The 12,949-nt window shown below is 38.0% G+C and overlaps 1 protein-coding gene across 5 annotated transcripts in view; it reads left to right on the plus strand.

Annotated features, from left to right (window-relative positions):
- Positions 1 to 11,878, plus strand: part of PCNX1 (pecanex 1) — a 175,995-nt gene extending 164,117 nt beyond the window's left edge. For all 5 annotated transcript variants that reach the window (XM_065941703.1, XM_065941705.1, XM_065941704.1 and 2 more), the window contains 6 exons: positions 525 to 755; positions 1,637 to 1,911; positions 3,193 to 3,398; positions 5,643 to 6,085; positions 6,498 to 6,638; positions 6,817 to 11,878. In XM_065941703.1, the coding sequence (XP_065797775.1) occupies positions 525 to 755; positions 1,637 to 1,911; positions 3,193 to 3,398; positions 5,643 to 6,085; positions 6,498 to 6,638; positions 6,817 to 6,957 (1,437 nt within the window). In that variant the 3' untranslated portion in view covers positions 6,958 to 11,878. The remainder of the gene's footprint in view (positions 1 to 524; positions 756 to 1,636; positions 1,912 to 3,192; positions 3,399 to 5,642; positions 6,086 to 6,497; positions 6,639 to 6,816) is intronic.
- Positions 11,879 to 12,949: the final 1,071 nt, after the last annotated feature.

Below are 12,949 nucleotides of genomic sequence, written 5' to 3' on the forward strand. Positions count from 1 at the left end.
GACGACAGAGGATGAGATGGCTGGATAGCATCACCGACTCGATGGACATGAGTTTGAGTAAACTCCGGGACTTTGTGATGGACAGGGAGGCCTGGTGTTCTGTGATTCATGGGGTCGCAAAGAGTCGGACACGACTGAGCGACTGAACTGAACTGAACGGTGAGATAATCCTTTAACAGGAAAAAAAAAAGAAGATATGCAAACCAAATTGAATGAGGTAAACAAAATATATATAAATTGGAACTAAAAATGGTTTAGCTAATAAAACTTAGAGGACAGGTAGGGTTGAATTGAGGAATTTGCAGAAGTAGTAGAGCTGTAATGAGCTAATTCCTAACCTGAATAAATTTAAGAATCAATCATTTACCTCTGATAATACTAACACATGCTGATAATGAAATACATAAGCCAGTTTTTAAGACATAATTTAGTAACTGATTTAGTTTTACAGAGGCTTTCATCATCTTGGAAGTCATTCTCTAATTTTCCTAGAAATACAGGTCTATCTTTATTTCCGTATATAGGACCATTTCACTTCTCCGGATGAATATGATGACCCCACTGTGCTCTACGAAGCCATTGTATCCCACGAGAAGAACCTCGTCATCGCCCACGAAGGTGACCCTGCGTGGCGGAGTGCAGTGCTTGCCAATTCGCCCTCCCTGCTCGCTCTGCGGCATGTCATGGACGATGGCACCAACGAGTACAAGATCATCATGCTCAACAGACGCTACCTGAGCTTCAGGGTCATTAAAGTAAGGTTTGGAGGCCCTTGTCTGCCTCTGAAAACAGTAGAACTTAGAGAACCTTATCCAGACTTAAAAAGTCATGAAATTCTTTCACAGAAAACAAAAACATACAACCATACTACATTGATGTTTATTGTTTATGAGCACTTAATAATTTATTTTGTTAGTCATGTACTCTGTCTTCTGAAGTTTTCTCATGTGACTTAAAACCTTTCCTTATTTCTGTTTTGGCAGTCTCTTGCCTGTTATACGTGCTGTTTGGGCAGCATCTCTTCTGAAAATGTCAGCCCTGTATTGCTAATATGATATGATTCCTAGGTCACAAAATAAAACTATAACTTGTACTTGATAGTGATCAGTAGCTCACTATAAATGGTTCGCTCTAACCTGTTTTTTGGTTGGTTTGTTTTGTTGTTTTTTTAAACGTCTTAAGACTGTAGGAGGCGTAATCTCTGAAATTTTATTTTGATAGTTGAAATGGTTTACTTGTTTCTTCATTGAATCAACCGCCCCCCCCCCCGCCATGAAATCACAAATATCCTTTCAACTCTAAATACTTGTTACCTCTCATTTCTGTCAAAAATACCTGTTATCTCAGTTACAGCATTCAGTGCTTCACCTATTTAGAAAACTAAATAGACTACATTTTACTCGATATTTTTACAAGACAGCAAAGGGAAGAGCTCTGTAGGTGCTTATTATTTAACAACCTAATGATGGTGGGAAATGGTTAACTCCCATTCAGATGTGACCTACTTATATTTGTTTCCTGCTTTTCACAGCTGGTTATTGTAATGTCTTTCATATCCCTCCCATTGCTGCTCTTCTATTTATATAGATTTTATTCTTAGCCCCTTAACCTACTTCCTGTGTGTTCTGATTTTCAGGTGAATAAGGAGTGTGTCCGAGGCCTTTGGGCAGGGCAGCAGCAGGAGCTTGTTTTCCTGCGTAACCGTAACCCAGAGAGAGGTAGCATCCAGAATGCCAAGCAAGCCCTGAGAAACATGATAAACTCATCCTGTGATCAACCTATTGGCTACCCGATCTTTGTCTCACCCCTGACAACTTCTTACTCTGACAGCCATGAACAGCTTAAAGCAATTCTCGGGGGCCCCATCAGCTTGGGAAACATCAGAAACTTCATCGTGTCTACTTGGCACAGGTGAGCCAGAGGGCTGCCTTTCCAGCAGTGGTGTGTCCTGACCTGCCTGACCTACACCTTGCGCGTTAGCATTACCTGGAACGCTTTAGAAGAAAAAAGCTGGCGTGGTGCAATAAAAGCTTGTTACAGCTGAGCTTTAGGAAGTAGAGTCTGAGTATGTGTATCTTTAAACTCTTGTTAGATAAATCTAACGCACAACTCTGGTCAGGAACCACTGCTCTAGCATTTAATAGAATCTTGAATAATTCCCTCTCTTTAATTTTTTTAAACTCTATTGCAGCATATTGTCACTATTATAATGTGTGGGTCATCTAACAGGGCAAACTAGAGAAAAAGGAAAGAAACTCATGCAGGTTGATTGCATTCTTTTCGTGTTCCATTCAAGCAGTAGGGGGAGCACGCTGTCCGTGTTGAAGCTCCTCCTCGTGCAGTGCAGAGATCCTGCTGCCATTTGAACAAGTAGCACTCAAGTCTGAAATATGTAATGTCCTCAAGTATGCACAGGAGTTTTTTCCTCTGGCTTTTGTCTAATAAGTTATGATGTGTGGTATAGGAACATCATAGTTTGATGGGTGGTAAAGAAAAATTGCAGATCAAGAGTTGTTCAGACCTTTAAATATCAGAACTTAAGAAAAACAGGATTAGAGCAATGAACTCTAAAACAGGTGCTTTAAAATTCCTCCAGCATTAAAGTAAAATTTCACCATTTTAACATCAACCCCTATTCAAACAGGAGGAAGGACACAAACCAGGATAGTGTTCAAAGAAGATTTCTCTTTGAAAAATAGGTGTTGTGTTGAAATTGCCTTGTTTGCTCAGGACTGAGTGGTTTTCTGGGGTGCAGGATTTTCAGTGCCAAACTGAGAGAGTTTAAACTTTACACTTTAAAAAAGAAGAAGAAAAATTATTCAAGCAGCTCTCTTCAGTTTGCTACAGCATTTAATTTAAATCACTTAGGTTTTCGTGGGTTGTATACAGTGGCAAGAATTCTATTTCCATCTGAGATCTTAATGGAACAAGTTGTTATGTGCAGTTCTTCATTACGATGTAGGAAAGGTGATAGAGTGTATAAAAGTGAAGTCAGTTAAGAATGGAGTCAGTGAATTTAAGAGGGCAATATGAAAACATGAGTTTTTTGCTTCCTGATGTTGACTCTCCCATGAAGACTTTCAAAGGTGAACATTAGTAGCGTTAAATGTTTAGAATAGCTAGAAAAAGGAGAAAATATCTATCTTGATGTGGCCTCGGGACAGTGCCTCCTCCTCCGGTGTTTGTTCCTAGGTTAAGGAAAGGTTGTGGTGCCGGATGTAACAGTGGTGGCAACATCGAAGATCCCGATACCGGAGGTGGGCCCTCCAGCACCAGTAACAGTGCGACAACTGCCAGCGATCCCCACAGCAGTGCCTCCCAAGGAAGCGCTGGAAACCCAGGCCAGGCACCCGGAGCGGGACTTCATCCTCCTGTCACATCCTACCCTCCTACCCTAGGTAATCTGAACCAAAATTCTGTGTGGGACGTCAGCCCCTCATCTGTGGGGTTCCGGTGGTATGTGTGTGTAAAGAGGATGCCACATTACCTACTTGGAAATATGTAAGCAGAGTGTTTTGTTTGATTCCCAGTGGGCCGTTATCCTGTCTATATTAATCATTTTATGTATATAAATATATAGTACTTAAAAATAACCTTTCTTTGGAAGTACCATTTTTAAAGGCTAATCATACATAACTAATACAATTTATGTAATTTCTCGCCTATTGAACAATGATTTGGTTTCTTCTACATATTATAACTTTGTATATAAATCTTTGCATTATAATCCCTTATTCTTTCCTTGGGCTGGAAACTTGAGAAATGAAATCAAAACAAGTTTATGAAGATGTTTAAGACTCATGATACAAAATGCCAAAAATCTTTCTAGACTTCCTTTTTTAAACCAGTTGGTACTCTGACCAGTCATACATAGGAATGTTCCCAGCTCTGCTCCCTGCTCTCAGAGAGAAAGGAGAAGGGGGGTGGCTTCTCCTTTGTTTGTAGCTCCATTGTTTTAATTTGCATTCCGCTAATACCTGCAGTTGGAAACTTTTGAGTTTATCATCTCTTCTTTCTGAAGTAATATTAAGTCTCTTGCCCTTTTTTCTATTTGGTTATCTTTTTCTTATTTATCTTTGAGATTTTTTTTTAATTAATTTATTTTTGTCTGCACTGGATCTTCGTTCTCCGTGTGAGCTTTCTCTAGTTTTGGCAAGTGGTAGCTACTCTCCAGTTGCAGTGCACCAGCTCACGTTGCTGTGGCTTCTCTTGTTGCAGAGCAGAGCTCTAGGGTGCGTGGGCTCCATAGTTGCGACTCAAGAGCTTCATTGTTCCATGGTATGTGGGATCTTCCTGGACCAGGGATCAAACCCTTGTCCCCTGCACTGGTAGGAGGATTCTTAATCCCTGGACCACTAGGAAAGTCCATATCTTTTTCCTGTTTATTTTTGTATATTCTGGGTTGAGCTTTTTGTCAGTTTTCTGTACCAAAGATAGCTCTTCCCATTCTGTATCTTGGCTCTCTCTTCTCTTCCTGTGAAGAGTGGGCTTGTCTTTTTTTAATGAGAAGTTCTTAATTTTTGTGTAGAGCAATTCACTAATCTTTCCCTTTATGATTAACAATTTTTTGTATCCTATTTAAGAAAGTTTTCCTTATCCCAAAGGAAGGTATTCTTTTACTAATTTGCCTTTTACATGAGAGCCATAATCTTACCTGGTATGCAGGCCAGATTTCATCCATTCTCAGATGGCTGGTTGGTTGATCAGCATTGTCCTTTTCCCCAATGTTGAACATGAATCAGATTAAATTTTAAACCATTTACTTCAATTTAAAAAAAGGTTACAGCACTGAAGTTGTTAAGACTCTAAATAGGTGTGTGATCAACATTTTGTTTGTTCTTTTTTAACTTCCGAGTGAAAACCTAAAACTGCCACTGTGCTGCTTTAAATGTACCTTCTACTCTTAACTCTGATTAGCACTTCTTAACTTTCAGATAAAAAGCACATGTAATTATTTTTCAGTATAATTAGTAATAATTTTCCAGTAATCTTCACACCACTCTTCACAAATCTGAAGAATTCTGTCAAGCCATTAGAAAAAGGACACAGAAGAACCTGCTATTCAGTATCATTGATCATATTCAGTAGTGATCCCTAATACACATGCATATTGCAGTGATGCATCTCTGTTCTTCTGTAGATAGTATAACTTGTCATTGCAGTAGATTGAAATGGCATTAATACTCTACTTTGAGAAATAGTTACAGAGCTTACCACATAGTAGATCCTTAATAAATATTTCTGTCTCATTTCCATGAACTATTTCATCTCTGATGTATTGAAGAGGTACTCATGTTATTCTGAAATATTTGAGTGAAAGAAATTTTAGGATTTATCTCAACCCTAAATCCTGCTATTTCCTATAGAGTACCTAATTGTGTTTTTCATATGGCCGAGAATTTGGATTTTAAAAAGCTTCAGCAAATGAAAATTATAAGAACCACACGAAAAAAAAGACCTCAGATATTTATTTCTTTTCAACAGCTTTAAAAGTTTCAGGTATAAATGTTAAGTTCAGTAAATTCACCAGCTAATTTGTGGTGAGAGGCTTCAGGGAGGCGGTCCTAGAAGCTACAGAAGAGCCGATGGTGCTGGTGTCCTTCCGCCCAGAATGAGCGCTGCTGCTGTCTCTCCCTCCCCAGGCATGAGCCACAGCTCCCACTCCGTGCAGTCCGGCCTGGCCCGGCAGTCCCCCGCGCGGGCCTCCGTGGCCAGCCAGTCCTCTTACTGCTACAGCAGCCGACACTCGTCTCTCCGGATGTCCACCACGGGGTTTGTGCCTTGTCGGCGCTCCTCCACCAGCCAGATATCGCTTCGCAACTTGCCGTCGTCCATCCAGTCCCGCCTGTCTATGGTGAACCAGATGGAGCCCTCCAGTCAGAGCGGCCCGGCCTGCGTGCCGCTCGGCTTGCCTTCCTCCAGCAGCTCCAGCCAAAGCATCCCCGCCTGCAAGCATCACACCCTCGTGGGCTTTCTCGGGACAGACGGCGGCCAGAGCTGTGCCGCTGACCTGCAGCCCGGCAGCACCTCAAGCCCTGCCAATAACTCCCATGCCAAAAAGGGGGAGGTGATTTACAGAGTCCAAGTGAGTAAGCCCAGCGTTCTTCTTCCACTGTTTCTCCTTCCCGGTTTTGATTTCTTGTGTTTTGAGTGAAAGACTCCTGTGAAAACACACCTTATACTACTTAGTCTGAAGGAAGAACATTTGTGAATGTTGCAAAAAAAGTTTCTGCCAATGTAAAAACTGAAAGCAAGCAGTTTTTCACTGGTGATATTTCTTCCCTCTTCAGCCATAGTTACGTGGCCATGGCAGTAAGGTCTCCCGGGAGGCTAAAAGGAACTCACATGGCTGTTTAGGTTGTTTTTTATTGCATTATAGGCAGTGGAGAATGTGGACACAAAGAGTACTGTGAAAGAAATTCTGTTTGAAATTATATAATTATTCATCTTCAAGGAAATAATGAATTGGAAATGATTCATATTTATTTACAATGTAGATTGTGGATCCCGGTCAAATTCTGGATGGAATCAACCTGTCAAAAAGGAAAGAGCTGCAGTGGCCTGATGAGGGTATTCGGTTAAAAGCTGGGAGGAATAGCTGGAAGGACTGGAGTCCTCAGGAGGGCATGGAAGGCCATGTAAGTTCTTCTGAAGCTGGTGCCCTGACTTTTTGTAGCCTGTATGCATGTTTTTAGCTGGTTTATGTACTTATGCTTAATTATCAAACTGAATTACTGCCTCTAATTGTAAGGATAGAGTCTATGAGTGTATTCAAGGTCTCTGCCACTAACTGCTTGTTTTGTTCTAAATCATCAGGTGATTCACCGATGGGTGCCTTGCAGCAGAGATCCAGGTACTAGATCCCACATCGACAAGACAGTACTTCTGGTCCAGATTGAAGATAAATATGTGACTGTAATTGAAACTGGGGTACTAGAACTTGGGGCTGAAGTGTGAACCAGTGTTTTATAACTTCATTTCTTTTCCCTCAAAATTCCAAGATGTTGGGAAAGAAAAAAAAGAGGAGAGAGCAGAAGATGCCTGCAGTTATCACTTTGATCCTGTAGGAGAGACTTGAACATAGAGTGGGCTTGGTTAAGCACCTCTCCTTCACCCTGACTCCCATCACTGTCTCCATCCCCAAATAAAGCTGAAATATTTTTTTAAGTTAGCTGCTGAGAAAACATTTTGCATGAAGGATAAAGTTCTGTTAAAATAGATCCTTAAAAGTTTTTTCCTATGCATTGCCTATGCTTTAAATCAACAAATTCTTGATTTCTAAACTACAATCTCATATTTTTCTAATTTCTTTGCCAAAAATAATTGCCATGTTTTGTCATAAAACATGAAATCCATTTACCTTGATTTTTAGAAACAAGTGTAGAAACCTTCAGTTTGACACATAGCAGTATAAAAGTTTAATGTACAGTGAAAGAGACTATGAACAGACAGATTTATCTTATTCCTTGAGCGCTAAAAACTTTAATGAAAAAAACTGCACTAATTTTTTACAATGCACTAAAGTCTGAGATTTCTCAGAACATTTATTTATATATAAAAATAAAATACCATTATTTAAATTGCCTTTGGGATTAACCCCTTCCCTTTCCTTATAAATATACGTAGCAGGAACAGTGCTGCTCACTCTTCTTTAGTCTGTACTTCATGCCAGTCCACCAATTGTTTCCTTTCAAATGAGTACTCCATCTCAAGATACACATGGCTTCATTGCTGGTGTTTCCCAAAGCCAGTAGTCAGTGACTCGGTCCCGTGAACACTCCTGCCAGCTTCCGTGTCCACACTTCAGATGGGCTCCAGCACCAGGAGCACCCCGGCCACCCTGCTTCTCCCACCTGGGCAAGTTCTGCTGGGGTCAGTTCTGGGAAGAAAACGCTTTTGCTTTTCAAAGAAGAAGATGAACATCCAGGAATTTAAAGAAAGGATTGATTGCCTTTTAAGAGTTCTTAGCTCTTGAAGTCATTCACGTGCAGTTCAGTTAATCAAGTAAAATTTTTTCAAACAAAATTATCCAAATGGTGCCGTTTTTATCATTATATCCCACTTTAATAACCTTGCTTTTTCTTTCCCTCCTCTCTTCTTGTTCTGTGACTTGAATTTTATTTCCTGTGATTTATAGTGTGTAGCTGTAATTTGGAATATTTATATCTGTGATGAAATTAACTCATATGTTGTCTCATAACTTTTATTGGTTTTTTTTTTTAATGTATGTATTCAGGGAAATATATAACTCAAATTTACAGTTGGTCTAGGTGGGAACTGCAGTTTAGATTTCATTTTCAACATGTGGCACTTTTTAAATCCTTCAGAAGACTTTTCGCATTTTGTGTGACACTCCAAAGAAGATGTACGTGTGAGCATTAGGAGCAGCCATCTGCCTGCCCCCGTGAATGAAAAGTAAAAAGAAGCAGGTGACGTTAATTTCAGTCATACAGTTTATTTAATCTGTTACATCCAGAGTATTCCAGTTTCAGCTTGTGGAACTAGCCGTATCTCAGGTACTTGCTGGCCACATGTGCTGAGTGGCTACTCTGTCAACCAGTGTGGGTTTGAAGTTATCTTTCTGAGACAGGAGAGAGAAGCTGTTTCTCTTGGTCATTCTAATGTAGATCTTACAGTATAGCATGACACTTCAGTAGAAGGAATGAAAACTAAGTAAACAGCTAATATATACCGTCTGATTGCATTTTCACTCCAAAACCTTTTTCTTTTCCTTTTTCCAATTTTAAATTTTTGTGATTATTCAGGAGCCAGTGTGCCTCGTGTTGATGTTTCCAGACTTCACACACTGCAAAACTTATTGTTGAGAAACTTTTGGCCAACTAATTTATTAAACCTTTATACAAAGGTACCCTGTTTTCTCAAAACAAATTGAATTTTGTTATCTTTTAGTAGTTTTATTAATTAGGAATCCTAAAAGGAGCCCTGTTCTTATTTTTTAAGTCTAAAACTTGTAGTATTTTTAAAATCATAATACTTTTCTAATATTTGCATCTGGGGAAGTATTGATAATTAAGGAAGGATTCATGTCTTAAGAATAATTTGACCTGAACTGTAATAGAGAAATATACACACTTTCAGTAATTAAATCGATTATACATGTCTTATTTAACCCTGTCCCCCACTACACCACACTCCCTTGGAGGGTAGTAAGCTATTCATTAAGATTCCCTGCGTAGCCTTTTTCATTAGTATCAACATATAAGACTCCAATATACACGTATTGGCATCTTTAGTTCACAGTTGCCAAAACTTTGAGAGTTCCTTAATTTGAAAGTAAAAATATGTAATTAAAACACTTTAAACTTTTTTCATTGTTTTAAATAGTTTTATTGATAGTTTTCTGGGGTTTTTTCTTGTTTGATTTTTATTTAGAGTTCTGGAGTATGTTATAAATGGTTAGCTTTTTTTTTTGTTTTTTGGTTATTCTTATTTAGTGGTAAAAATCATTTTATAACTCAAATTTTTGGTTAATCTTCCAGTTTATAACTTGGTGTAAACCCTTTTTTTACACCATTTTTCAATACTTGATACAATTTTATATGTTGACTTTTTTCTAAAGAACTATAATTTTTCCAGAAGCCTAGATTAATATGTTGATATTTAAGAGGTCTGAGAGTGTAGGTGGTGAGGCTCTCTATTTTTAAGAGAAGTAGAGATTAATTACCTTTCAGGAAATTATTGAACAGACTTCATCAGTGTTCTGCCTTCTTTGAGTTTCCATTACTGGGAGATTAACTTCCATTATATGTGAAGTATTTTTCTTAGTATTTCAAGTATATCTGAGATACTTCTACTAATCCTTGAAATAGAATTAGTCAGACAAGATTTCTCTCTTGAGCGAAATATGGAAAATTACTCTGTGTACCAAATGTCAGGCAGTGAAAATATAAGCTTTAATGTCAGCTCATTAAAAAGATGTATTTTTCTTCCTGGGTTGGTTTACTTTTCCATCTCATATCAAAATATAAAAAACCAGCCTCACATTTAAGCAAGGGTAGCTTAGCCTTAATGAATTCCCCTTTGCCTCTGAGCAGCAGCCCTGGGCCCCTGCTTAGGAATTCTTCATTTGGTCGATTGCTGCACTGAGTCATGTTCATCCAGAGCTGAGCCTTTTAAACTTATGATTTGCCCCGAGGCTAAAGTGATCATTTTCTCTTAGTTAACTCGCAAAAATCTTTCTTCGTAAATATGTGACTTGAGAAAAAGATGGCAATAGTGTTCCATGAGAATCATTTGAATTTGTTTACTAGCTGCAGAATTATAAGTTGCTGCCCACAATGTGAATTGCTTTTGTGTTTATTTTCATCACTTTCTCATGAATATGGACGAAACCTCACCCCCCCTTTTTTTTAAATTTCTCAATATTCATTCTTGTTCTTTTCTGTAGTATATTATAATCACATAAAATTACTTTGCTTAGACACAGACCCAGTCAATTTTTGACTTTTGTTAGCATACCTTGTTCAGATGAGGTGTAAAACATCCATTTTTGTTCTAGAAGCTTTTCCTTTAATTCCAAAATACATGAAGAGAACAGTGTCATTTAAGAAGATGATATTTGGAACCCATGACTTTGAACTTTGTTTTGGTCTTACATGGAAGTTGAGTTTTATTAATCTGGAAAAAGAGGAAAATTAGACATTATGATGTATTTGTGCAGCATAAACATTAATATTATGTTGATATGTATAGTTTTTTTTTAATAAGGTATTAAAAAACTAGCCTCTCTTTTCTTCACTTCTCTTATTTTTTTTTTTAAAAAAAACAATCTGGTTGATATATACCTAGGCCTTTTATTTAGGTGAGAACTGTGATTGGAAAGAAGTTCGTTATTGTACAAGTAGATCTGATAGGTATGTGAGTTGAAGTATTAATTTTTCTTGAAACAGAGGTGTATTTTCTGCTTTGAATCACCTCACCTGAGTCATCTTGTCAAGAATCACTTCTGATAAGAATTTCTCTCTATTGCCTATCAGCCAATGTGTTCTTTCTGAATTAGAGAAAATAAGTTCTATTTGTGAGCTGAACTTCCTTATGTACTGTTTTATGGAAGCAGCGTAACATTCTTTGGGGCACCAGAGCTGATTGTCCTCATAAGGTTACATGACCGCTCTGTTCTAAGACACACCTATTATATAGGGTTATACCTTTTTTCCCTGTGCCTCAGCTCTGTACCTGAGAATTTATGATTCAGTGGAGCAGGAAGAAAGGTCACCTAAGATTGTAATAAGGATGAATTCCTGCAGGTTATTTGCACAGAATGGGGCGATACCTTGAAATTTAAAGCAGAGAAGTAGTGGAAAAATGAGATGGCTGCTCCAGATGACTCTTGGGTTTAGTGTAATTGTAGTATAACATGATTTTTTATATATGAAGCTTGATTCTACAACCAAAATAATAGAAATGGGAAAATTGTGTCTGCTTATGCTTTTTTTAAAAAAGCTTACTATAATTTAACTAAAAATAAATTGTAAAAAATGATTACCTTAACATTATACAAGTCTGGCAATGAGCTCTGCATGAGGAAATGGAAGGAAGAATATGAAAATGATTCCAGGAAAGTAGGTGGGAGGAAGGAGAGTGGGTTTCCCTTTTCTGATGATGGGCTCTGGAAGTATTCATTGCCTCTACCAGCATTCAGTATAAACCAGAGATATGTACTCCCGTATGTCCGTGAGTGTGTGTGTGCGTGCGCATGTCTGAGTGTTTGTTATTCTGAACAGCTTGTAAATACTGTAGTTGTTTAAAATGGAAACTAAAAGCTGAGATTGGTTTTTTTTTTGCAAATATATTGCATCAAAGATACAGTATTGACAGTGGATAAAACACTGAGGAAATAAATTGTTTTTCATTTTGCCTTCTGTCCATTTTTGTCAAATTAAGAAAATTAAGAGTTTACCATATTAAGCTCTGCCTAACATATTTTTAAAACATGTACTTGGTTCTGAAGATAATCATTTTAAACAGATGCTTAGGCTTGCTAACATGGGATTCAACCTATAATAGAAATGTATCTATTTCATAATAAAAGGATATCTTTTCACACTTAGCAGAAAGGTTGTAGTTTACATCTTATGAACTTATCTGAATGTGTCTTGTTAATGATATTAGATGGAACATGTAGGATGAGGGATGAAAATGTATGAATATTCACTGTGTTAAACTAGATTACAGTACAGAAAATGAACATACAGATTATGATCATCAAAATCAGGCAAATGCTGAATAAGGGTGTGTACTAACCTGCTGATTTTATGTAGAATACTTAAAGGAAGAGCAAGCTGACTTTCAATGAGAGTAGATATACTCTTGACAGAGTCACTTTATTAAGCCTTTAGTGAGTCTCTTTAAGTAACAGCCCAAACCGGCAGGGTGCAGGTGATGTCCACTGGCATCAGAGCCCCGAACAGTTTGCTCTCTTTCTGCCCAGGATCACAGTAACTCACCTGGAGATGTAATGGCAGTTAGTCTTAGGACAGTATTTTTTTTCTAATGACAGGAAGCATGCTGGTTAAATGAAACACATCTTCAAAGAAAGGAGTTTTCGTGTGTGTAATCTACATTAATCTTAGACCCAGAGTTTCAAAGAGGGGTTGACCTGAAATCTGGGTCCCCTAACCTCTTTGTTGTTAACCTCTTAAAGTGCAGCTTACTTAGGGGTTTGTTGTTGTTGTTGTTGTTTTTTCCTCCCCTAAAGAATTCAAATATGTTTTGCTAGCCTATAACCAATGAATCTCACCATGCAGGTATGTTTTCCTCTGGAGAAGGAAAAAAGCACCTTGTGAAGTAGGGGCGTGACCAAATGATGGCTTTTAGGGTATTCATTCAGCACTTACTGTGCAAAACATTTGTTTTATTCCCCTCTTCTTCCATTTAGGTGTTCATTAAAACTAAATATTCTTGAACTTCATACTTAGAAAAGTGTAAT

The sequence above is a fragment of the Muntiacus reevesi genome, chromosome 7 (assembly GCF_963930625.1).
Source record: "Muntiacus reevesi chromosome 7, mMunRee1.1, whole genome shotgun sequence".
In the NCBI taxonomy this organism is placed as follows: domain Eukaryota; kingdom Metazoa; phylum Chordata; class Mammalia; order Artiodactyla; family Cervidae; genus Muntiacus; species Muntiacus reevesi.